The sequence below is a fragment of the Macaca mulatta genome, chromosome 11 (assembly GCF_049350105.2).
Source record: "Macaca mulatta isolate MMU2019108-1 chromosome 11, T2T-MMU8v2.0, whole genome shotgun sequence".
NCBI lineage: Eukaryota > Metazoa > Chordata > Mammalia > Primates > Cercopithecidae > Macaca > Macaca mulatta.
In genome coordinates this window covers 130,276,168-130,298,974 of record NC_133416.1, presented here as the reverse complement: position 1 = coordinate 130,298,974, position 22,807 = coordinate 130,276,168, and the positions used below count along the sequence as shown (strand labels likewise).

The following is a 22,807-nucleotide window of genomic DNA, read 5'->3' as shown; positions in this document are numbered from 1 at the left end:
CACTTCTCACTGTTTAGACAGTTTTTACAGTAAACAAATGTTATTTTTAAGTATTTGGATGTTAATTTGTATATTTTATTATAAATACTTCAAATTTATCAAAAGGAATAGAGAATAATATAATAAGCCCATGACTCAGTTAAGAAATTCAAGATGCAAAGTACTTTTATAACTAAAGAAAGAAGCAAACAAAAACCTATAAAGGTTTCCTTAAAAAAAAAAAAAAAAAAAAAACCACCTTGAGAGGGTTTCAGTTTCTAGTTTCTCTCTAGAGAATGTGCAAACTCAATGCCTGGAAATCCTGTAGTTTTACCCATGTGTAAACCAACTCAAGTGTTATAACCACTTAGATGTAAGGGTTTTCAACGTTGTCAGGGTTCAAACTGAATGTTAGAGCTGAGTTAATTTCTTGGTGGATGAACCTAATCTTCTTGAAACTGTTAGGCTTTTCACAATGCATATAAGCAGAGAACAGGCTGTTGTCTCTGTGGTTTATCTGCAGTGTCAAGGCAAATCAGGCAAAAAATGCTGCAGGGCCACTTTCTGAAGGCCATTTTAGTGAGGAAAGCAAGGTTCTGGGACTTGAAAACAGTTGGGGTTCTCTCTCTTTTTTTTTTTTTTTTTTTTTTTTTTTTTTGAGACGGAGTCTCGCGCTGTCACCCAGGCTGGAGTGCAGTGGCCGGATCTCAGCTCACTGCAAGCTCCGCCTCCCGGGTTCACGCCATTCTCCTGCCTCCGCCTCCCGAGTAGCTGGGACTACAGGCGTCCACCACCTCGGCCGGCTAGTTTTTTGTATTTTTTTAGTAGAGACGGGGTTTCACCGTGTTAACCAGGATGGTCTCGATCTCCTGACCTCGTGATCCGCCCGTCTCGGCCTCCCAAAGTGCTGGGATTACAGGCTTGAGCCACCGCGCCCGGCCGACAGTTGGGGTTCTCTCTAGGGATGACCAGAGAAATCATTCATAAGGGAAGCAAAAGTTAAGTGGTCTTGCAATTGTTCTCCCTGGCTGGGGTGATCAACACAAGAGGTAAAAATAGCTTTAACACCTTTTTTTTTTTTTTTTTTTGAGACAGAGTCTCGCTCTGTCACCCAGGATGGAGTGCAGTGGCCGGATCTCAGCTCACAGCAAGCTCCGCCTCCCGGGTTCACGCCATTCTCCTGCCTCAGCCTCCCGAGTAGCTGGGACTACAGGCGCCCGCCACCTCGCCCGGCTAGTTTTTGTATTTTTTAGTAGAGACGGGGTTTCACCGTGTTAGCCAGGATGGTCTTGATCTCCTGACCTCGTGATCCACCCGTCTCGGCCTCCCAAAGTGCTGGGATTACAGGCTTGAGCCACCGCGCCCGGCCTATCACCTTTTTTTAGGTATGAAATAAGGATGCAAAACAGAAGCATTTTTGTTAAGAGATTTAAAAAAGAGCAAGATTAAGACCCCCATCTTCCTTTAAGTAAATAGTAAGAAAAGTGAATTTTCAGTAACACTCCATCAGGGAGTTTAGTGGAAATCGGGCTGTGAAAATCTGCCCTGCTCTGTTTCACGGCATATTACCCAATACATTTTTATTTATTGTGGGTTGGTGCAGCACATAAGTTTGGGTTTGCGGGATTTTATTATTTTTGTTGGTAACCATTTTGGTTTTGCCAGTGATATTTATTTATTTATTTATTTATTTTTATTTATTTTTTTTTTGAGACGGAGTCTCGCTCTGTCGCCCAAGCTGGAGTGCAGTGGCGCGATCCTGGCTCACTGCAAGCTCCGCCTCCTGGGTTCACGCCATTCTCCTGCCCCAGCCTCCCGAGTAGCTGGGACCACAGGCGCCCGCCACTGCGCCCGGCTCATTTTTTGTATTTTTAGTAGAGACAGGCTTTCACCGTGGTCTCGATCTCCTGACCTTGTGATCCGCCCGCCTCGGCCTCCCAAAGTGCTGGGATTACAGGCGTGAGCCACTGCGCCCGGCCAACCAGTGATATTTAATAAAATCTTTTTTTTTCTTGAGGTTGTGAGCAGCTACATTTATTTAGTTATATTGGTTTTCTTCCTTTTAGTTAAAAAAAAAAAAAAAAAACCTTGGCCGGGTGTGGTGGCTCACTCCTGTAATCTCAGCACTTTGGGAGGCTGAGGCACGTGGATCACCTGAGGTCAGGAGTTCGAGACCAGCCTGGCCAACATGTTGAAACCCCGTCTCTACTAAAAATATAAAAATTAGCTGGGCATGGTAGCGTGTGCCTGTAATTCCAGCTACTTGGGAGGTTGAGGCACGAGAATCACTTGATCCTGGGAGGCAGAGCTTGCAGTGAGCTGAGATCATGCCACTACACTCCAGCCTGGGCGGCAGAGTAAACTCTGTCTCAAAAGAAAAACAAAACAAAACAAAACACTTCAATCCACAAGCATTGTTGTAACCTTAAAAGAAAAAAGTTACTAACTGCTCCACTAACAACTTAAACACTTTGTTACCCTTGAGTCTTGGTCCTATAGAAATATAGCTTGTTCATGATAATCACATTCTGTATACACATTATATATGTGATACACACACACATACACACACACACACACACACACACACACAGAATGAGAGAGAGAGAACGAGACAGGGTCTTAATCTCTTGCCCAGGCTGGAGCGCAGTGGTGCGACCACAGCTCACTGCCACCTCCACCTCCTGGGCCTAAGCAATCCTCCTACCTCAGCCTCCCAAGTAGCTGCGACCACAGGCATGCATCACCAGGCCTGGCTATTTTTTTTTTTAATTTTATTTTTATAGAGACAGAGTCTCCCTCTATTGCCCAGGATGGCCTTGAACTCCTGGACTCAAGGGACCCTCCCACCCCAGGCTTCCAAAGTGCTGGAATTATAGGTGTGAGCCACCATGCCCAGCCCGCATTTAAATTTTGCCTTTGTACCTTAACTCACGTTGGTTTTTCCACATAGCTTCATAGTCTTTGTGTATCTTATTTTAATGGCTGAAAATATACCACTGATCAGATTTACTACAATTTACTTAACCATTCCCATACTGTTGGACATTTAAGTTCTCATAATAATGGTCATTTATTTGCCCTCCCTTCCGATGACCATTCTATAGACCTCCGTCTTCCAGGTCAAAGTGACTCTCCTGCCTCAGCCTCCCAAGTAGCTGGGACTACAGGCGTACGCCACCACACCCGGCTAATTCTTGTATTTTTGGTAGAGATGGGGTTTCGTTATGTTGGCCAGGCTGGTCTTGAACTCCTGATCTCAAGCAATCTGCCTACCTTGGCATCCCAAAGTGCTGGGATTACAGGTCTGAGACACCGGGCCTGGACCCCTACCTTTGTAACACACCAAAATAACATCAACCCTAAATATAATTTTAAAAAATACTATTCTATATTTGTGTATCTTCTCTTCCTCTCCAAAGCAGAGACTGTATCTAATACTTCTTTTTTCTGGATGACTAGTATGTAGGTCATTTTGGACATGTAGGTATTAGTACATGACAGTGACATGGCGTTGACATCAGGCTGTGAGTCCCCACAGAGGCATGGCCATTCCACCTGACACCTGGGGGAATAATTCCTCTAATGCGCATACATAGTTTTGTAGCTATGTGTGCTATGCTATGGACACCTTCTTATTAATGTTTTCTCCCAGCCTCTCAAACTGGAAATTATTTCTGGATAAATCTACCAATGCCCATGGGAGAGAAAGAATTCTAATCCCAAGGCTAGAAGATTTTCAGGTTCAACTATGCGAAGGTTGTGTGTGTGTGTGTTTTAAGCATGCTTGCCAAACAATTCCCAATATTGTGCAACAGGAGAGTCATTGCTCAGATGGCAACAATGCTCCCATTGAGAGTGGAGTTCTGGCACATGCATACATTGCCCTTGATTCATCCGAGCAAAATCTTAGTTAACCCACAAGCATTACAGGCAGATGTAGGTGCATAAAGAAACCCAAATATCGGCCAAGCAAAAAGAGGAAAAAGACATGCAAATCCACCCATGCACTAAATTGACAGGTTTAACACTGACGTGAGGAAGCTTTGACATTTTCTTTTCTTCTCTCAACCCCTTTTAAGAGTGACAAGAAGTTTTTAGAGCAGCAGAAAACAAAACGATTTTGTGGTTTGCTCTGTTTAACAAAGGAAGTGGTATATGACTCCAATAGGTTGGTGGCAGACAGCAGGTATGAGAAGAGTTATAAAAGGACTGGGCAAGGGTGGCAAGTGAGCCTTGTTTAAACTTAGTGCCTTTAGAGGTCACTGTATATGGGTATGCCATTCTGAAGCCAGTTTTGGAGAGCTCTGACCCCTAACCTTATTCTTACCTTCTGTGGGGACTATGAGAAATTCCTGGACATCTTAAGCCTTGTAGAGAGGATTTCCTAGAAATAGAGCTACTATTCTCAATTTGACAGGTCTATGCTTCTGCTAGAGGAAAAGGAAAAAAGAAACACCAGCTTCCTACATCTCCTTCCCACTTCCGTCCTTTCCTCCTCAGAGCCATCTTTCTTCACCAAGTATAACAAGTTAGAAGGAAGAAAACTACTGAGTGTCCTTTTGAGCTCAATAAAACCTTTAGCTTGGCTGGCCGCGGTGGCTCAAGCCTGTAATCCCAGCACTTTTGGGAGGGCGGATCACAAGGTCAGAAGATTGGGACTATCCTGGCTAACATGGTGAAACCCCATCTCTACTAAAAATACAAAAAATTAGCCGGGTGGGGTGGCGGGTGCCTGTAGTCCCAGCTAGTCGGGAGGCTGAGGCAAGAGAACGGTGTGAACCCAGGAGGCAGAGCTTGCAGTGAGCTGAGATCACGCCACTGCACTCCAGCCTGGGCGACAGAGCGAGACTCCGTCTCAAAAAAACCAAACCAAAACCAAAACCAAAACCAAACAAACAAAAACCTTTAGCTTACAGATCATATGAAACAGTTCTTTTGGCCAGGTCCAGTGGCTCAGGTCTGTAATCCCAGCACTTTGGGAGGCCGAGGTGGGCGGATCACTTGAGGTCAGGAGTTCAAGACCAACCTGGCCAACATGGTGAAACCCCATTTTGACTAAAAACACAAAAATTAGCTGGGCGTGGTGGCGCAAGCCTGTAGTCCCAGCTACTCAGAAGGCTGAGGCAGGAGAATCACTTGAACCCACGAGGCAGAGATTGAGGTGAGCCGAGAGCACACCACTGTACTCCAGCCTGGATGACAGAGCAAGACTCTGTCTCAAAAAATAAAAAAAATTAAAAACAATAGTTCCGTTAACTGTCATCATTTTTCTGCAAACATGAGCCCTTAGTACAACAGGCTGGAAGGAGAGAAGAGGTCGGCAGAGCCCAGCCTAACGTATGGATGGAGAACACTAGACCTTATGTTTTACCCATGGAGTTGCAGAAGCATCAGCTTCATACACAAAGCCCCTAAGTCTGCCGATAAGCATTTGCTGAATGCCTCGACTGTGTTCAGGGCTGAGTTATGCGACGAGGTCAGTGTGTTATGATGCCAGCGTTGTGGATGCCAGACTGGGAGCCAGGAGACCTGCCAATTACTTGATTTTCAGAAACAAAGCAAAAGCCCAAAAAACTTCTCCCTCCCAGGGCTTCAGTTTCTTATGTGTAAAATTAGGGGCTGTCATGGTTAACTTCAGCCTTAGGTTTCTTCCAGTTAGAACTGTGACAGATTCCAAAGTAGGATAATGAGTTCCCGGGCTCCTGGATCTTAAGAGGCTTCCTGATAACTAGGAGACTGAGAGCGACTGCACCCTAAATCGTGTTGTTTCTGAAAGAGCACAGGTTGGTCCACCTGGAAGTCTGGGCACCTTCCTCTGAGGTGATGCAAAGGGCCACTCAATGGGTCCTTGCTCACATGCTCCAGCCTTACTGGCCTTCTGTCCATTCCTGAATGCACCAAGCTAGTCCTGTCTCAGGGCCTTTGCACGTGCTGGTTTTGCTGCCTTGAGCTTCCTACAGGAATGGTGGCTGGTTCCTCCCTTCTCATCCTTCACATTTCCTTAGACGCCACCTTCACTGCAAGTGCCATCTCTTACTACCCTAAAGGTCTTCTTATTCTCTTATTTCAGTGCACATTCCCTTATTTGTGATCTCCTAATTATTTTACTTATTTGTTTTGTTTGCGTCCTCTTTCATTCTGTTAGCTCCATTTAAGCAGGGGTCCGTTTTGCTTTATTCAGAACTGTATACTCAATGCTCAGTACAGAGTAGGTCTCGAAACATATTTGTTAAATGAATGATGTGGCAGCTCCACAATTCCAAGGAACCAATGACAACTAAAGTTGTTTCCCCATTAAGTATCCGTCTTTTGGGTTCCCTGCATCCGGCTGGGCTCACAGGCTGCAGTAACTTCCTTCCCACTGCAGGTTTTCCCTGGATCACAGTATCTCTCTTCCTGGAGGAAAAAGGCTCTTATGACCTCATGGCGCACTCTCCTGAGTCGCAGTGACGTCATTAATGCGGTCACGCGTCACAGCCCAATCATAGGGCCCTTCCTCCCCCTTTAGAAGTCCCGACTGTCCCTGATAATCCACTTCACGCGAGCCGCGACACTTACGTCACGTCCGCCCGCCCGCACAATGATGACGTCACGACCCAGGGCTGGCGTCACGTGCCCCCCCCGCGGGGGGCGGCCCTTGAGGGCGGCGCTTCCGGTCGGTGGAGCCTGGTGACCGGAGCGGTGGTGGCGACGGCCGAGACGCGGGGATGGCGGGCGCTGGGAGCGAAGCCCGGTTCGCCGGGCTGTCGCTGGTGCAGCTCAACGAGCTGCTGGAGGACGAGGACCAGCTGACGGAGATGGTGCAGAAGATGGAGGAGGTGAGCCGTGCTGAGCTTAAGGCGGCGTCTGTGGGGCCTCGAGCGGGGTTCGCTCCTCGAGCTGTGGCCGGAGGCGGAGGCGACCGCGGCGCCTCCGGTCGTGTTGAGGGACTGGGTTAGAAATGGGGGCGCTTGGGGAGGGGTTCGGGAGCCAGGGAGCCGCGACTGGTGCTTAGGCAGGAATAGGGGGCCTGAGAGGGTGTTTGAGGGACTGGGGGGACCGAGACTAGGGCGGAGGCGGGAAAAAGGGTCCTGAGAAGGGGCTTGGGGAGCCGATTGGGGGTCCTGAGACAAGGTTTTGCGGGGCTGAGGACCTAAGGCTGGGTCTGAAATGGAGATTAGGGAGCCTGGAATGGGAATTTGGGGACTAGAGTGCTATTGTTGGGTCTAGGCGGGAGAGGACGGAATTGGGGGGATCTGAGATTGGTTTGGCAGGAGGAGAGGGGAGAGTAATAGGGGCTGAGTCGGAGGCGAGGATTGGGGGTGATTGAGGGGAACCAATAGCTAGATCTGGTAGAGGTTGAGGGGTTTCCTTTGAGAGGAAAGGTTGGGGGCATCCAGGGGGACTGAGGGAGCTATAGGGGATCAGAGTAGGTTTTGGGGGACTGAGTGGACTAGCCAAATAGGACTCTTAGGAGAGGATTGAGGGTTCCAAGATGGGTTCGGGTGGCCGAGGGTCTGTAGCTGAGTCTGGGAGGTGGTTCTGAGGGGCTTTAAGGGCTGGGCGAGGGTCCCCAGGGTTTGGAGGCGGGAGTCCATGGTCATACCATAGCCAGGGTAAGGTTTGAAGGTTCCCTGTATCTAAGGGGTCCCAAGAGTGCCCCTGGAGTCTGACTTCTTTTGAAGTGGCCCCAGCAGAGTTATGGGGGTTCGTGGATGGGCCTAAGGGTGGCGACAGGATACATTTTTCTTTAAGGGTTGCCCCCTCCACCGAGGAAGGGAAGGTGGGAAATTTCTTGTGGCTGGCTTTGTACCACTGTGTCCCACGTGTCTGAGACTAAGGAAGGTTCCTGGAGCTGTTTCAGGAAGAAGATAAAATGGGGGTTTGGGGCTGGCTGCCAACCCTCACCTCTGAGAGTCAGACCCTGCCCAGCCCCTGGAAGGCATGTGCCAGCTCCTGTTTCTGGTTATCTTCCTTCATACCTTGAGGTGTGGCTTGCTCTGGGGTAGCTGACTTCATCCTTGCGGATTTGCAGTGTGTGCTCCCTTTCTCTCAACCAATTTGGACTCATTCTCGGAAAGTCTGATCTTATGGGTCTGGTTCTCCTCCAGGCAGGTGGGCCCAGGCTAATCCCAGCTCTTCCTGGCCTACCTACCACTCCTTTTTGTCTCCGAAGTCTGAGCCTTCCCACACCTACCGTGCTGAGCCTCTCACCCAGGAGCCCGTGTGGGGGCTTTTGGCTTTCTTTCCGAAGAGGGATTGTTCAGCACCAAGCCAGCCCCCTTAAAAGAGAGCTTGTATGGAGGTTGCACATTCAAAATCCCTGGAAAACCCTCAACAGATCATTGTCCGGAGCTACAGAGAGGCCACTGTAGTAAGATGGTATCAGTCTTTCCATTAATACACCCCTTGTATTCATGGGCTTTGTAACTTGGCACATAATAACGTTGCTCCAAGATGCAATTTACCGCGTTTATGGTCTCCATGTGGCACCTTCCATTTTGGAGAAGAATAAGTGACAAAATCCATCTTTCTTAGCTGAATGAGTTTCATGTCTCCAAAGAAAAAATCTTTGCTTAGTTTCTCTGCTTTTCAGTTGCTGGGAGACCTTTTGTTGATTGTCAGCAGGGTTTTTCTGGTTTAATAATAAAATGATAGGTATATTTTTCTAATGTGTAACACTGCCTACAAGTTATTTTGGTATATGTGACTATTCCGTTGCAGTAAGAACTGAGTACTGTAGCTTTGTTGGAACGTTAATAGAAATAAACTGCATTTAGTGGAGGGAAGATTGTGGAAAGAATCAAGTTCATTCTGTTCACTTGGAGGCTGTTAGGGACAACCTCACCTGTTTCCTCTACCTCAGAACCTGAAGCTCATTTTTTAAAGAGAAAGGTAAATTCATCTGGCAGGATTTTTTTTTTTTTTTTTTTTGAGTAAAAGTGACCTTCATACCCGAATACCCAAGAGAAGTATTGAGGCCTGAGTGACTCCACTTGATAAGCCTGCATAATTCACGTTAAATTACTCAGCAGTAGTTTGCTTTTCTGGGTGTAGTGCTTTTAAAACACGGAAACAACTTGAAAACCAAAATATCTTAGCTCACCTAGGGAGGATCACTGTCAATCCTGTTGTCCTGGTCATGTGTGGTGCCTTTCTCAGGGAATGGGTGTAATGTGAACAACCAAAATTTTTGTTCATGGTAGCTTTACTCACCTGGTAATGCTATGCATTGGCTTATGTTGGGGGTGATTGTGAGACACAATAGAAGAAAATATTTTATGAACTGTCCACTGTTGACCAAATGGAACATTTGCGATGGCGTGTTAAAGAACATTCTGGCTTTGGAATCACACACTCCAGACTGGACTTGGCCGCTACCCAGCTGTGTGATTGCAGGCAAGTCACTTCACCTGCCTGAGTATCTGTTGGAAAAGGACGACAGTAATACCTATTTTATAGAGTTAATGTGAGGATCAGGTGAGATAGTGCCTGTTAATACTTAACACAGCCCATCAGTAGGGCTCAATAAAAAGTAATTGCAATAATTAATCACTTGTATTAATAGTTCTCTCTTTCTGAAAGAAGACTGACAATCATTAATACCAGATCATCCTGAAAGTTACTAGGATCCCATTTCAAGAATGTTGAGTAAATTATGATTTGCAATTAGCCTAAACAACATTTACCTTTTCCTTGTTTTTTTGAGAAAGGATCTTGCTCTTTTGCCCAGCTGGAGTGCAGTAGTGCAATCTCGGCTCACTGTAATTTCCACCTTCTGGGTTCAAGTGATTCTCGTGCCTCAGCCTCCTGCATAGCTGGGCTCACAGGTGTGTGCCATCACACCCAGCTAATTTTTTTTTTTTTTTTTTTTTTTGAGACGGAGTCTTGCTCTGTCGCCCAGGCTGGGGTGCAGTGGCCGGATCTCAGCTCACAGCAAGCTCCGCCTCCCGGGTTTACGCCATTCTCCTGCCTTAGCCTCCCGAGTAGCTGGGACTACAGACGCCTGCCACCTCGCCCGGCTAGTTTTTTGTATTTTTTAGTAGAGACGGGGTTTCACCGTGTTAGCCAGGATGGTCTCGATCTCCTGACCTCGTGATCCGCCCGTCTCGGCCTCCCAAAGTGCTGGGATTACAGGCTTGAGCCACCGCGCCCGGCCCCTTTTCCTTTTTTTAAAATTAATTTTTTTTTTAAGAGACAGTTTTGGCCGGGCGCGGTGGCTCAAGCCTGTAATCCCAGCACTTTGGGAGGCCGAGGCGGGTGGATCACGAGGTCAGGAGATCGAGACCATCCTGGCTAACATGGTGAAACCCCGTCTCTACTAAAAATACAAAAAACTAGCCGGGCGTGGTGGCGGGCGCCTGTAGTCCCAGCTACTCGGAGGCTGAGGCAGGAGAATGGCGTGAACCTGGGAGGCGGAGCTTGCAGTGAGCCGAGATCGCGCCACTGCACTCCAGCCTGGGTGACACAGCGCGAGACTCCGTCTCAAAAAAAAAAAAAAAAAAAAGAGTTTTACTCTGTTCCTCAGGCTGGAGTGCAGTGGCAAGATCATAACTTACTGTAGCTAGAAACTGTTAGGCTGAAGCGATCCCCCTGCCTCGGCCTCCCAAGTAGCTAGAACTACTGATACACGCTGACACCAGGTGTATTTATTTATTTATTTATTTTGGAGACAGAGTCTCACTCTGTCACCCAGGCTGGAGTGCAGTGGCGTGATCGCAGCTCACTGCAACCTCTGCCTCCCGGGTTCAAGCGATTCTCCTGCCTCAGCCTCCCGAATAGCTGGGATTACAGGCTCCCGCCAGCACTCCCTGCTAATTTTTTGTATTTTTAGTAGAGACAGGGTTTCAGCATGTTGGCCAGGCTAGTTTTGAACTCCTGACCTCAGGTTATCCGCCCACCTCGGCCCCCTGGAGTGCTAGAATTACAGGCATGAGCCACTGCACCCCACCGCCACCAGCTAATTTTTTATTTTTGTTTTTTTGTAGAGATGGGGTCTTGTTATGTTGCCTCTTGAATTCCTGGCCCTAAACCATCCTACTGCCTTGGTTTCCCAAAGTGCTGGGATTACAGGCATGAGCCACCATGCCCATCCAAACATTTACCTTTCTGTGGTCAAAATGAGTATGTATTTGAGTAGGTATAGGATGAAATGGTAAATAAAACAGGCCTTTCACAGCGTAGAATCTCTTAACCTGAACTGAAGGATTTCTTTCTTTTTTTTTTTCTAATTGGCAGAAGGAAGTGTTTTAAATTGTAGAGTAAGGCTTCTTTAAGCCTGAGGGGATATTTTGTGGAGGCTGGAAAATGTGGCTAGGTTTTGAAAGCATTCGCTGTTAGGTTTAAGTGCAGCTGTTCATTAGGCTTCACTTACATTGTTTTAATTGTGGCGTGTGAGTTTCAGTGCAGTTTAAGTAGTGAACATGATTTCGGAGCTACAGTCTCATTTTCTGGGCCTGTGTCAGTTTCTCTCTTCCTGTTCCTCCTGTTCATTATGCAATTCCCTAAATGTAGTATATCCTTCATGATCTTATGCTCTTGCCTGTGCTGCAGGCTGATGTTTCATATGCATGTATTTTATTTTTATTTAAAGTTATTTTTACATGGCAGTGGAATGCGCCTTCATCTGCCCACATTAACCCCATTGGACTTGCAGGGCACACCCTTAAAAGGAACTGTCGCTTACGGGATTAGGCAACTAAACCGGACCTCTTGAGTCACTTCTTCACTCTGCTTTCTGAGGAAGTGCTGATTGGTTGCTGCTAACTAAAGATTCCACTAAAGATTCAAATTGGGGATCTTTGTTCCCATGGCTTGAAAATGCCCATGCCTGTGTGAAAAAATGCTGAGGGTCTGAAAGACAGATTGTTTTGTAGAAAGTAAAGAGCTCTGGTCTGGAAGAAGCTGTTTCCCTAAGGCGTGTTCGGGTGTGATTTGTGTGTGGGGCTGAAAGCTACTGCATGAATCATAATGGCTCATTGAAACGTATTGACCTTGCTTTAAATCCAGAGACCGGCTCCTGAACACACTGTGAATCCTGGTGAGACTGTGTTTTAGAAGCTAAGATTTGCACTCTGAGTATAATACTACTGGAGTTTTTTATCCATGTTGTATAATCATTATGTACCTATAAAGGCTTCAACTTTTACGTTTAAATCTTTTCCATGGACCTTTTACGTGAGTAAAAAATTTACTGTGCCTAGGAATATCTACTGAAATTCAGTTGTATGCCAGTTTATCGGTAAGTGAAGCATCAAGATTTCATGGAAAGCACGGAGCTGAGTTGTGTGACCTTCTTTAAGTGACTTAAACCCTGTGCTTCAGTTTCCTCAACTGTAAAGGAAGGATAATATGCCTGCCTTTTAGGGTACTTGTAAGGCTAAATGTCACAACAGAAGTGGTACAGAAGAAGCATTCAGTAGAGGCCAGCTCCCTTTTTTTTAAGATGCAATTTTCAGAATATGTAGACTAGCTTAGATGAAATTTGATCAATTTATTTAGTTGCTCTTGTGCATTTGCTAAAAGTGCAGTGGGGGTGGCATTCCACAGTGGTCAGAGTCAGAACTGGCTTTTGATACCAGCAGTGTGACATTTTGACAAGTATTTAGTCTTTTTAATTGTAGTTACCTCACTGGAAATTAAGGAGAAAATAACAATAACTTTTTCATAGCATTGTTGGGTAGATTAAATGAAATCAGTATGTAAGCTGCCTAATACCGTACTTAGCACAGAGTGAACACTTGGTAGATAATTATTGTTAGCTGAAAGGTGTGGTCTCCTTGATGCCCAAATGGAAGATTCCATTTCAGTTCCACAGCTATTGTACACTTCCATGTGCAGGGCATTGTAAAGGATAGATACACAAGTGGGACATAATCCCTAGGTTATAATTTGGGAATAAACTAAATACAGAGATGTCTACAATACAAGAGGGAATAGGGAGTTTCAGTTAGATGAAGGGCTCTAGAGGAGGATGGTGGTGATGGTGGCATAATAATGTGAATGTACTCCGTGCCGCTGAACTGTCAATTGTTCTCTTAAAAATGGTTACGATGGAAAATTTTATGTATATTTTACCACAGTTTTTTTTAAAAAGAGAATAAGAAAAAGGCCAGGCTGGGTGCAGTGGATGTAATCTTAGCACTTTGGAAAGCCGAGGTGGGAAGATTACTTAAGCCCAGTAGTTTGAGACCAATCTGGGCAATATGGCGAAACTCCATATCTACCAAAAAAAAAAAAATTAGCCAGGCGTAGTGACACACACCTGTAGTCCCAGATATTCCAGAGGCTAAGGTGGGAGAATTGCCTGAGCCTGGGAGGTTGAGGCTGTGGTGAGCCATGATCATGCCACTGCACTTCAGCCTGGGTGATAGAGTGAGACTGTCAAAAAAAAAAAAAAAAAGCCAGATGTGAATTCTAAATGACATTGAAGTTCAGATGAAAAAGCTCTCTGGCTGCATTATGTTTCTGATGCAAGAGGCAGACTTTGTTTTCTAACTTACGTCCCCACAAAACAAGAGACAGACTTTGATAGGTAGGTAAGCGTTAAGAAAATAAATTATTAAATAGGATAATATCCTACCAGAGGACACAGAGAATAAGGAACATTGTGTACCTGCCACCCAGCTGAGGAAGTAAACACTGCCAACCAGTGGAACCTCCCGCCTCGTGCTCTGCCCTCAGTGTGCTCTTCCCCATGCCCACTGTCGTGAATTAGTTATTTCTCTGAGTAGGTCTTTGGTGGACAAAAATGGGGGGGCTTGGGAGGAAGTGACACAGGCACAGAGGCAGGAAAGCAGGGACGGGTTGTCCAATGAGCGAGTTCTCATCTACTTTGGCCAGGTGGCATGTACTTGTGTGTAGAGAAATGACAAGAAATAGGGCTGGTGAGGGAGAGTGTCAGGGTGTGCGCCCCGTGGTGGTTAATTTAGGAGGAAACGGGGAGCTTCATGACCATTTTGGAGCAGAGAAGCAGTCAGGTGAAACTGCTTTTTTTTGTTTTTTTCTTTTTTTTTGTGAGACGGAGTTTCACTCTTGTTGTCCAGGCTGGAGTGCAATGGCGCGATCTCGGCTCACCGCAACCTCTGCCTCCCGGGTTCAAGCGATTCTCCTGCCTCAGCCTCCCGAGTAGCTGGGATTACAGGCACGCGCCACCACGCCCGGCTAATTTTGTATTTTTAATAGAGACGGGATTTCTCCACGTTTGTCAGGCTGGTCTAGAACTCCTGACCTCAGGTGATCCGCCCACCTTGGCCTCCCAAAGTGCTGGGGTTACAGGCATGAGCCACTACTCCCGGCCTGAAACTGATCTTTAGGAAGGTTAATCTGGCAGCAGAGCGTGAGTTGGCTTGACGTGGCAGGACCAGGCTGGCTTCGGAAGTGGAGGTTAGGAAGAAATTAGGATTTGAGCTAGGGCTCTGGGAGAGGTATTCGGACCAGCTGGCCAGACTCCCTTTCTCATGTCCCTTCTCTTGCTGACCTTCTGAAGTGCTTTTCCCACCTCAGTCACAAGCACGTGGTCCCTTAGCTTCTTTGTATACCTCTCCTGTGGCATTTGACACACATTTTGTAAGTCACTTCCCTGTGTCTCCCACTGGCTTGGGTGCTGCATTTTGTCATGTTTGTCTTTTTGTCCTTGGCACTCAGCACAGTGCCTGGCACCCAGGATGTGCCCGGTGAGTGCTGCTGAGTGAGTGGTGATAACCGGGCTTCAAGTGGAAGTGAGTAGGAGATGGGGCTCTGGTGAGTGGGGAGGGGAGGGGCAGTAGGGGTGCAGGAAGGATGGAGTCATTGAGGCCGGGTTAGGCTGAGCATGAGGGATGGGCAGGGCTCTGTCCCGCAAGCAGTTGGAGTGTGGTTCTGGAGCTCAGGGAGAATGCTTTGCTTGGAGATAGAAATTCGAGCCACTCTCCTCCAAGTGCTTGTGGAAATCAAGAAGAATATAAAAGTTTGAAAGGCCACTAGGAGCTATTAGTGGGTTGGGAGAAGGAAAGAGGTGCCATGGAAGGGATTGGAGAAACGAGAGAAACAAGTTGGATGACCTAACATCCTGTTAGAGACTGGCCGGAAGAGGAACCCAGAAGTAGACTGCACTGTTTGACCCTCACCGGTCGGTTGTATGCAGAGTGGTTGTGCTCTTGAGCTGAGGAATGCCAGCCTTGTTGCCTGTTTGGCTTCGATTACAGTATTTGTAGCAGAATGTTGCTATTCATGCCAAGTACGCAGTGGGAGGTGATCTAGAAGACCGTGTGTCAGCCACTCGTAGGTAATCACTGGCGCTCAGAACATGCTGAGACAAGAGTTCTCGTTGGTTTATTTCCTTCCCCAGCCATGTGAGTTTTCAAATTTCATCATTGGAAATGATGTCTTACCCAGTGATACAAAAGCAGAGGAAGGGTCTTTGTAGAATTTCTTCCAAGCAAAGAATGAAAGTAGAGAGGTGACTTAGCTTTGTTGTCTCTAGAATATACTTTGTCAAAGGGTTTATGTGAAAAGTGGATATTTGAATAATTTGTTATATTTCAAGCAGTGTTATAACTAATGCTTCTTTTAAATCAAACCTTTTATTATCTCCAAGGTTAACTGATGGCACCTCGAGGTTATATTTGTATCTGCAGCCCAGTGTCTAGGATAGTAGAGGAACATAGTGCTAATTAATGATTGTCATCAGCGCTGAGTGTGGTGGCTCACACCTTATATCCAGCTTCTCCGAAGGCTGAGATGGGAGGATCTCTTGAGCCCCACGAGTTTGAGACCAGCCTGGATGACATAGTGAGACCCTGTCTCTAAAAAAAAAAAAAAAGTGGGCTAAAATGTTTGCCATCAGACAGCAGTTTTCATTAATGTGAACATGACTGAGGTCAGGAAGTTTATTCATGTACCCAGCCTTTGCGGAGCACCAGTGGTGTGCCACTTGGGGGATGTGAAACCAGTAAACCACATAGTTTTCATCATTTAGGATCATGCAGGTGTACAGGGTACCCGTGAAACCCAGTAGTGAGGCCAACATGCTGGTGGGGGGGGATCCAGTAGTGAGGCCAACATGCTGGTGGGGGGAGATCCAGTAGCCTTTGGAAGTGGGGGGTCAGCAGGGAGTGTTTCCTGGAGAAGATGAATGACTCATAAGTTGTGATTCAGAGAATGAGTTGAGAGTTAGCCAGGTAGTGAGGGAGAAGGGCTCCCAGGCATATGGGAGGAACAAAGGCACTTAGGGAAGAAGCTGGGACAGAGCGAGAGTGTGTATGTGCACAGGAATATTACAAGCATTGCTGGAGAACCAGGGCAGGGCGTAGTAGGGGCTGAGGCCCAAGAGGCAGCCAGGGACCACATGGCCTCATATGCCCTGTTAAGGAGCTTGGGCTTGATCCTCTAGGCAGGGAGCCGTTGGAGGATTTAAGCCAGGGAGTGCTGTGGTTGGTCACACTCACCATTTATGTAGATGCATCTGGCAGACAGGGGAAGGATGGATTTGAGGGGATGAGATTAGAAAGCTGGGATATGAGTTAGGAGGCTGAAAGATGGTTGAGAAAAATGATCTTTGGGCAGCTCAGATAACTGACTTCAAGGACACATACTGGACTCATAGCAGAGCCTGCTGAGTCTTGCTTTGCTCACAGTTCAAATAATAATTCACTTAGTCATATGGTTTATCTACCAGTGGCAAATGTTAACACTAGGGAAAAACTAGAAGAGCCAATAACATCATCAAGAAATAAGTGACAGAAAGAGGAGGCAAAAGTCATAAAAGCTGCACAAAAATTGGAAAGTTAACTGTTGAAGCATCACGGTTAAGACAGGATTTGGGTTGCTAGGAAACTTTGGGGCAAGTATTTAACCTTCCTAAATGTCAATTTCCTCCTCTTTAAAATGGGAGTTAGTAATACCATCCTTATTGAGTTATTCTGGGGATTAAATCAGATAATGTGTATAAACTGCTTTACACCATGCCTGGCAAGAAAAAGAACCCAGTAAGTGGAAGCTGTTGCTGTGAATACATTTTGTGGCTGTTTGACTAGGGTAGTGTTTCCCTTAGATCTCTAATTTTGTGGATGTTAATTGTATTATAATGACATTAAAAAGAGTTCCATGGTAAATAAATTTGGGAATTAAAGAGGGGTTTGTGTTTTGTTTTTTTGAGACAGGGTCTCACTCTGTTGCCCAGGCTAGAGTGTGTTGGCATGACCATAGTTCACTACAGCTTCCATCAAACGAGCCTCCTGAGTAACTGGGATTACAGGCGCTTGCCAGTATGCCTGGCTAACTTTTTTGATTTCTAATGTAGATGAGGTCTTACTATGGTTGCCTAGGCTGGTCTCAAACTCCTGAGCTCAAGCAGTCCTTCTGCCTTCGCCTCTCAAGTGTTGGGATTGTAGGTGTGAGCCAACACACCGGCCAAGAGGGGTTTTGTTTTGTTTCTTCTGCTGGAGTGTGTGGTGAAGTTCCAGAGGGGCAGCTTACACAGTATTTCTCATTCACACTTGATTGCAGAGCTCTTAGAAAAGCTCACAGGACTGGGTCCTTGGGGGCACACTTTGGCAAGTGCTTATTTAGGGGAGAAGCATACCTGTCTGCCTCCATAGCCCGAGGGCATTGCTCTATCAGAGACAGCATCACAGTGACTTGATATTCATCCCGACAATTCTAGATCCTCAAGGAAAGCTACCTTAGTTTCATGTACTCTGTTTAAGAAGGCAGGGAAGTATAATAGTATGTTTTATTTCTGATCCCAACTAATCAAACTTTTAAAAATAATAGTTTTTACATGTTTATTATAGAAAATTTGGAAAACACAGAAAGCCATAGAGAAGAAAAGTGTAATCACATCATATCACTACCCGGAGATAAACACTGTTAAAGCATTTAAGTTTTTTTCCTTTGTTGTTTCCTTTTGGGATGATTTTTTAGAGTTTTTGTAGAGGTTTTTGATTTTAACCTAAAGTTATACTCTGGGTATTTTCTTATTTTTTAAATCAGAGTATTCTTACATGACATGATTTTTAACAACTACGTGATATTTCATGTGGATATATCATTTATATAACCATTCCTTTATTGGATATTTAGGCACTTTTTTGCTGTCATAAATTATAATGCAATTAACATCTTTGAAATCTGTTTAAAACAAATCTGTTAAAGAAATCAACATTTAACTTTTTTTGTCTTGTCTAGGCAGTTTTTAGGTAAAATATCTGATCCCTTACATGAGATAAGATTATATAGGTTTTTCATTATGAAATTTCAGTGGAGTAATCTCAACAGATTCTCTTTTGACTAATCCCTTTCCCTACCCACAGACTGAAAACAAAATTCCATTATTAGAATAGCATTTTCTCATTTAAACAGAATAGAAGATGAGTAATTGGAGTCATGTGAGAGTTAAATTTTATCTGTTGAACCAAATTCCAGGTCAGGTGTTGGAAAGTTCATGTCATGATGTATTTTAAATGTAAAAACAAAATTGTCAAAAGATACAGTCTTTTTTTTTTTTTTTTTTTGAGACGGAGTCTCACTTTGTCGCCCAGGCTGGAGTGCAGTGGCCGGATCTCAGCTCACTGCAAGCTCCGCCTCCCGGGTTCACGCCATTCTCCTGCCTCAGCCTCCGGAGTAGCTGGGACTACAGGCGCCCGCCACCTCGCCCGGCTAGTTTTTTTTTTTTGTATTTTTAGTAGAGACGGGGTTTCACCATATTAGCCAGGATGGTCTCGATCTCCTGACCTCGTGATCCGCCCGTCTCGGCCTCCCAAAGTGCTGGGATTACAGGCTTGAGCCACCGCGCCCGGCCAAGATACAGTCTTAATAAACGTAAATCCAGGGTCCACCTGGATAGGCACTTTCTTATTTGCACCTGTGTAAAGACTAGTCCGGAGAATTCTTAGACATGAATTTCCAGAAATTGTGGTAAAAAGGAAATAGAGATGAGGGGGAAAAAAACAAACCAAACAAACCAACCCTAAGCTCTTCCTAAACAAATGAATGCTTTGGTCGTTGGTCCTGGCCAGAAACTATTAATAAGAAAATCAGAATTTAGGAATTCTGTCTTCCATAAACTTTTTTTTTTGGAATGGGAGGGGAGTAGAAGCTATTAACTGACACCCCTCATGGTCATGTGGTCATGACTAGGTGTCTGGATGTTTCTGCTCTGACACTGGAATCTCATACTTACACAGGGTCAAATGTGTTCACTCCCAGATCTGTTCATTCTGGTTTTCTTATAGTAATTCTGTGATTTCATTAAATCCGGGGGCAACTGATGAACCACGAGTGCAAGGAGAAAGTTATTTCTACAAAAACTGTCAACTGAGTGCTTTGGAAAGCATTGATATAAATTGATTCTCTCAAAAGAAAACTTGGTGGTGAATTAGTTGTGGGCTAGATAGGGGGAAAGTGGAAGAATTCCCAAAGGATTCTGCCCTCTGATTGCTTATCCAGTGTCCAGTTCTCACCCCACATGAAAAGACCTGGTCTATTTGAAAACGAACTTTTGGAACTTGAACTAGTGGACCCATTCTCTTAAGAAAAGACCTTTACCTTAAATAAAACGTTGACAATAGATCTTTACAATGTTTAGTGTGTGCTTTAACCAAACTGCTCAGTTACAGGCCCTAACTGGTTCTGATGATGTGGAGTGGAGGGCTCCGCTGTGCATTTCCTGGCCATTACTGCTGAGATTCTAGTTCAGAAGGTCTAGGATAGAGCCAAGGGACAAAGGCAGTTAACTTTGTGATCCATGTGGGTGTCCCATCTTGTCTTCTGATCCTCACTCCTGCCCTCCTCCATCTGAGGTCTCCAGTTATTCTAAAGCCAGTTAGGACATTTTATAACATGTGCCAGTTACCAGAACCATTCACACCTGTTACTATATTTATTTATTACTGACACCATTATCCACATAAGAAATCCAAGAAGAAGGGAGAGCTTGTTTTTCCTCTGAGTCTTAGAAAATAAGTCTTCTGGCCGGGCGCTGTGGCTCACGTCTGTAATCCCAGCAATTTGGGAGGCCAAGGCGGGTGGATGACGAGGTCAAGAGATTGAGACCATCCTGGCCAACATGGTGAAACCCCATCTCTACTAAAAATACAAAAATTAGCTGGGTATTGTGGCACACGCCTGTAGTTGCAGTTACTCGGGAGGCTGAGGCTGGTTGAACCTGGGAGGCAGAGGTTGTGGTGAGCTGAGATCGTGCCACTGCAGTCCAGCCTGGTGACAAGAGTGAGACTCTGTCTCAAAAAAAAAAAAAAAAAAAGTCTTCTAGGAAAAACCAAACCCATCCCTGGTAAGTTGTGCCTGCCAGCCCTAGAAACTGTCAAGTGTGTCACTTTCCATCTTCCCTAGGAATAGTCCATTTATTTTTGAGCCTAGCTTTTTGTGTTTCTGTGGTTAGCTGCACTTAGACATACCAATTTTTAGATTCACGTTGGCTACATATGGAGGGGATCGTCTAAGTCTAGATGCCACTGTCTGCTCATTTTCGAGGGAAGCAAGTTTTCTCTCAAGAAGGATTTTGATGTCTCTGATAAAAATAGCTGTCTTTATTAATCTAATAGTTGGAAGTTAGAGGTTCTGTGTGTTGAGTGGGTTGTTTGGTGGAACATTCGATAAGCAGCTGGTAAGTTTCCTTCCTGAGTGGGCTGTAGCCTTGGAGATGGTTTCACACAGCCCCCAGGATTGTCATATTTTAGGACTGTTTCATAATGTTCTCCGATTCTTTAACTTTATTTCTGTATTTTCAGATCTTTAAATTTTGTCAACATGTTAAATAGTCCAACTCCGCAACTGTTTTTTTCAGTAAAACTGAAGATTTGAATTGAATTAAGCCACATTAATGTGTTTACAGCACATCTGTGGGACATCGTAGGCTTGGATTACAGGCTTCACCCGAAGGCCTGAATTCAGGTGGAGACTGGTGAAATTAGTTTGTCATTGGGAATATCTTTCTACTGAATGAAGGTGAATTTGGGCTTTTAAGTAACCTAGTCGTTAATGTAAAGCCCAAACTCAAATTGCATGTTACTTTGGTGAAATTTACCTTGAAATTAGTTGGTGCGATAAATCAAATACACTAAAATGAAAAGAGATGCAGTTAACCTAGCTGAATATATGGCAGCCTTTCTTTTTCAAACCTAACCCATAAGCCTGCTGCATTTAAGGTCTTAATGCAATTTGAGAATATTTCTAGCAGTAGAATAGTACAAAAGCTAAGATTTGTTTTACTCCTTTTCTTTGTATTATAGATAACTTTGAATTTAATTTTATCTGGAGAAGAAAAGATCAAAATCAAATTTCACACCAAAAGGAACTAGTATTCCTTTGAGAGGGGCCAGCTCAGCTTGGGGGCAGCAAATGTACCGGATGGGTCTTAGACATATTTTACTGGAGAGCAGGACAGCAGTGGTGTCCCAGAACAGCCTTTTAGCAGAGACAAAAAACTGGAGGTTGCTCAGGTATGAACTCAGTCTTCCAAAAGTTAGTTTAAAAGGAAAAAAAAAAAAGCATTTATGCTGCTTTTCCTGTATAAACTGTATTTCACATAGTCAAATAGATGAGGCAAAAAGCCTTTTATAGAAGAAATTGAGCCAACACATGCAGAGGATATTAAAAGATTATTGTTAATTTTGCTAAATGTGATTATGGCATTGTAGCTAGGGTTAAAAAGTTCTTACCTGTTAGAAATATAAAATTTTTAAGTGTGAAGGATGATGTTGCTTGAAGTCTGCTTTAAACTACTTTCAAAAAAGCGGGAGTATAGATGAAGTAAGATTGGCAAATGTTGCTAATTGTTGAACCTAGGAGATGGTTATACATAGTTTCATCATACTTATCTCTCTACCTTTACTTTTTTGAAAGTATCTTTAATAAAAGGGTTTTTAAAAAAGACATAAATAGGAATGAACCTTCGATGATTGTTGTTATAACTTGAAAATAGAGAAATAGTAAATTAGTAAATTTCCATTTGATCCTCTGCTGGAGTGCAATGGTGCGATTATAGCTCACTGCAGTCTTGCCCTCCCTGGCTTAAGCAATCCTCCTTCCTCAGCCTCCCCAGTAGTTGGGACCACAGGTGGGTGCTGCCATGCCTGGCTCATTTTCTATTTTTTGTAGAGATAGGGTCTCACTCTATTGCACAGGCTGTTCTTCAACCAACTCCTGGGCTGAAACAATCCACCTGCCTGGGCCTCCCCAGAGTGCTGGGATTATAGGCATGAGCCACCATACCCGGCATAATTTATTTTTAGAGATAGGGTCTCACTATGTTGCCTAGACTGGCCTCGAACTCCTAGGCTCAAGTGATCCTCCTGCTTCAGCCTCCCAAGTAACTGGGGCTACAGGCGTGAGCCACTGCACAGTGTAAGATCCCAGTTCTGGAGGGAATTGCTAGCAGTTGTAACTTTGACAGCTCATTTAACCTTTCTAAGATTATATTTCCTGTCTCTTGAGTAAAATGAGGACAAATTTGTCTCACTGTCACAGAGAATAGAATGGAGAGAGTGGAACTAAGAGAAGGTGGCACATGCTAGCCATGCTTAACAAATATCAGCAAATTTTGTTGAAATGTGGAAGATGCTGACAAGAGCAAAGTTTTCAGATCAGCACCAGTAACTTGTCTTACTTAAATCGTTAAAATCACATCTGTTTTGATTTTTCCCCTTTTTCTCTTTTGAGCCTTTTATTGGAGGAGCAGATGCAGTCTGTGCGGGTATGCATTGCTGCAGTACAAAGTGAATGGCACCCTCTGGAGTTGGGCAGTGCGCAACGCTCAGTGCCTTATGTGGGAGGATGGGCTTGACTGGGACCCTGAGCCAGACTCCCCGTGATGGTGTCTCCCCCGAGCCTGGCACACAGAGGTGCT

The 22,807-nt window shown here is 45.0% G+C and overlaps 1 protein-coding gene across 2 annotated transcripts in view; it reads left to right on the top strand.

Moving 5' to 3' along the window:
• The first annotated feature begins 6,630 nt into the window (after positions 1 to 6,630).
• VPS37B (VPS37B subunit of ESCRT-I) overlaps positions 6,631 to 22,807 on the top strand; it is a 33,012-nt gene continuing 16,835 nt past the window's right edge. For both annotated transcript variants that reach the window (XR_013401646.1, XM_001099814.5), the window contains exon 1: positions 6,631 to 6,800. Coding sequence is in view for 1 of the 2 variants with exons in the window: in XM_001099814.5 (XP_001099814.1) it covers positions 6,690 to 6,800 (111 nt within the window). In the remaining variant the exon portion in view is untranslated. The remainder of the gene's footprint in view (positions 6,801 to 22,807) is intronic.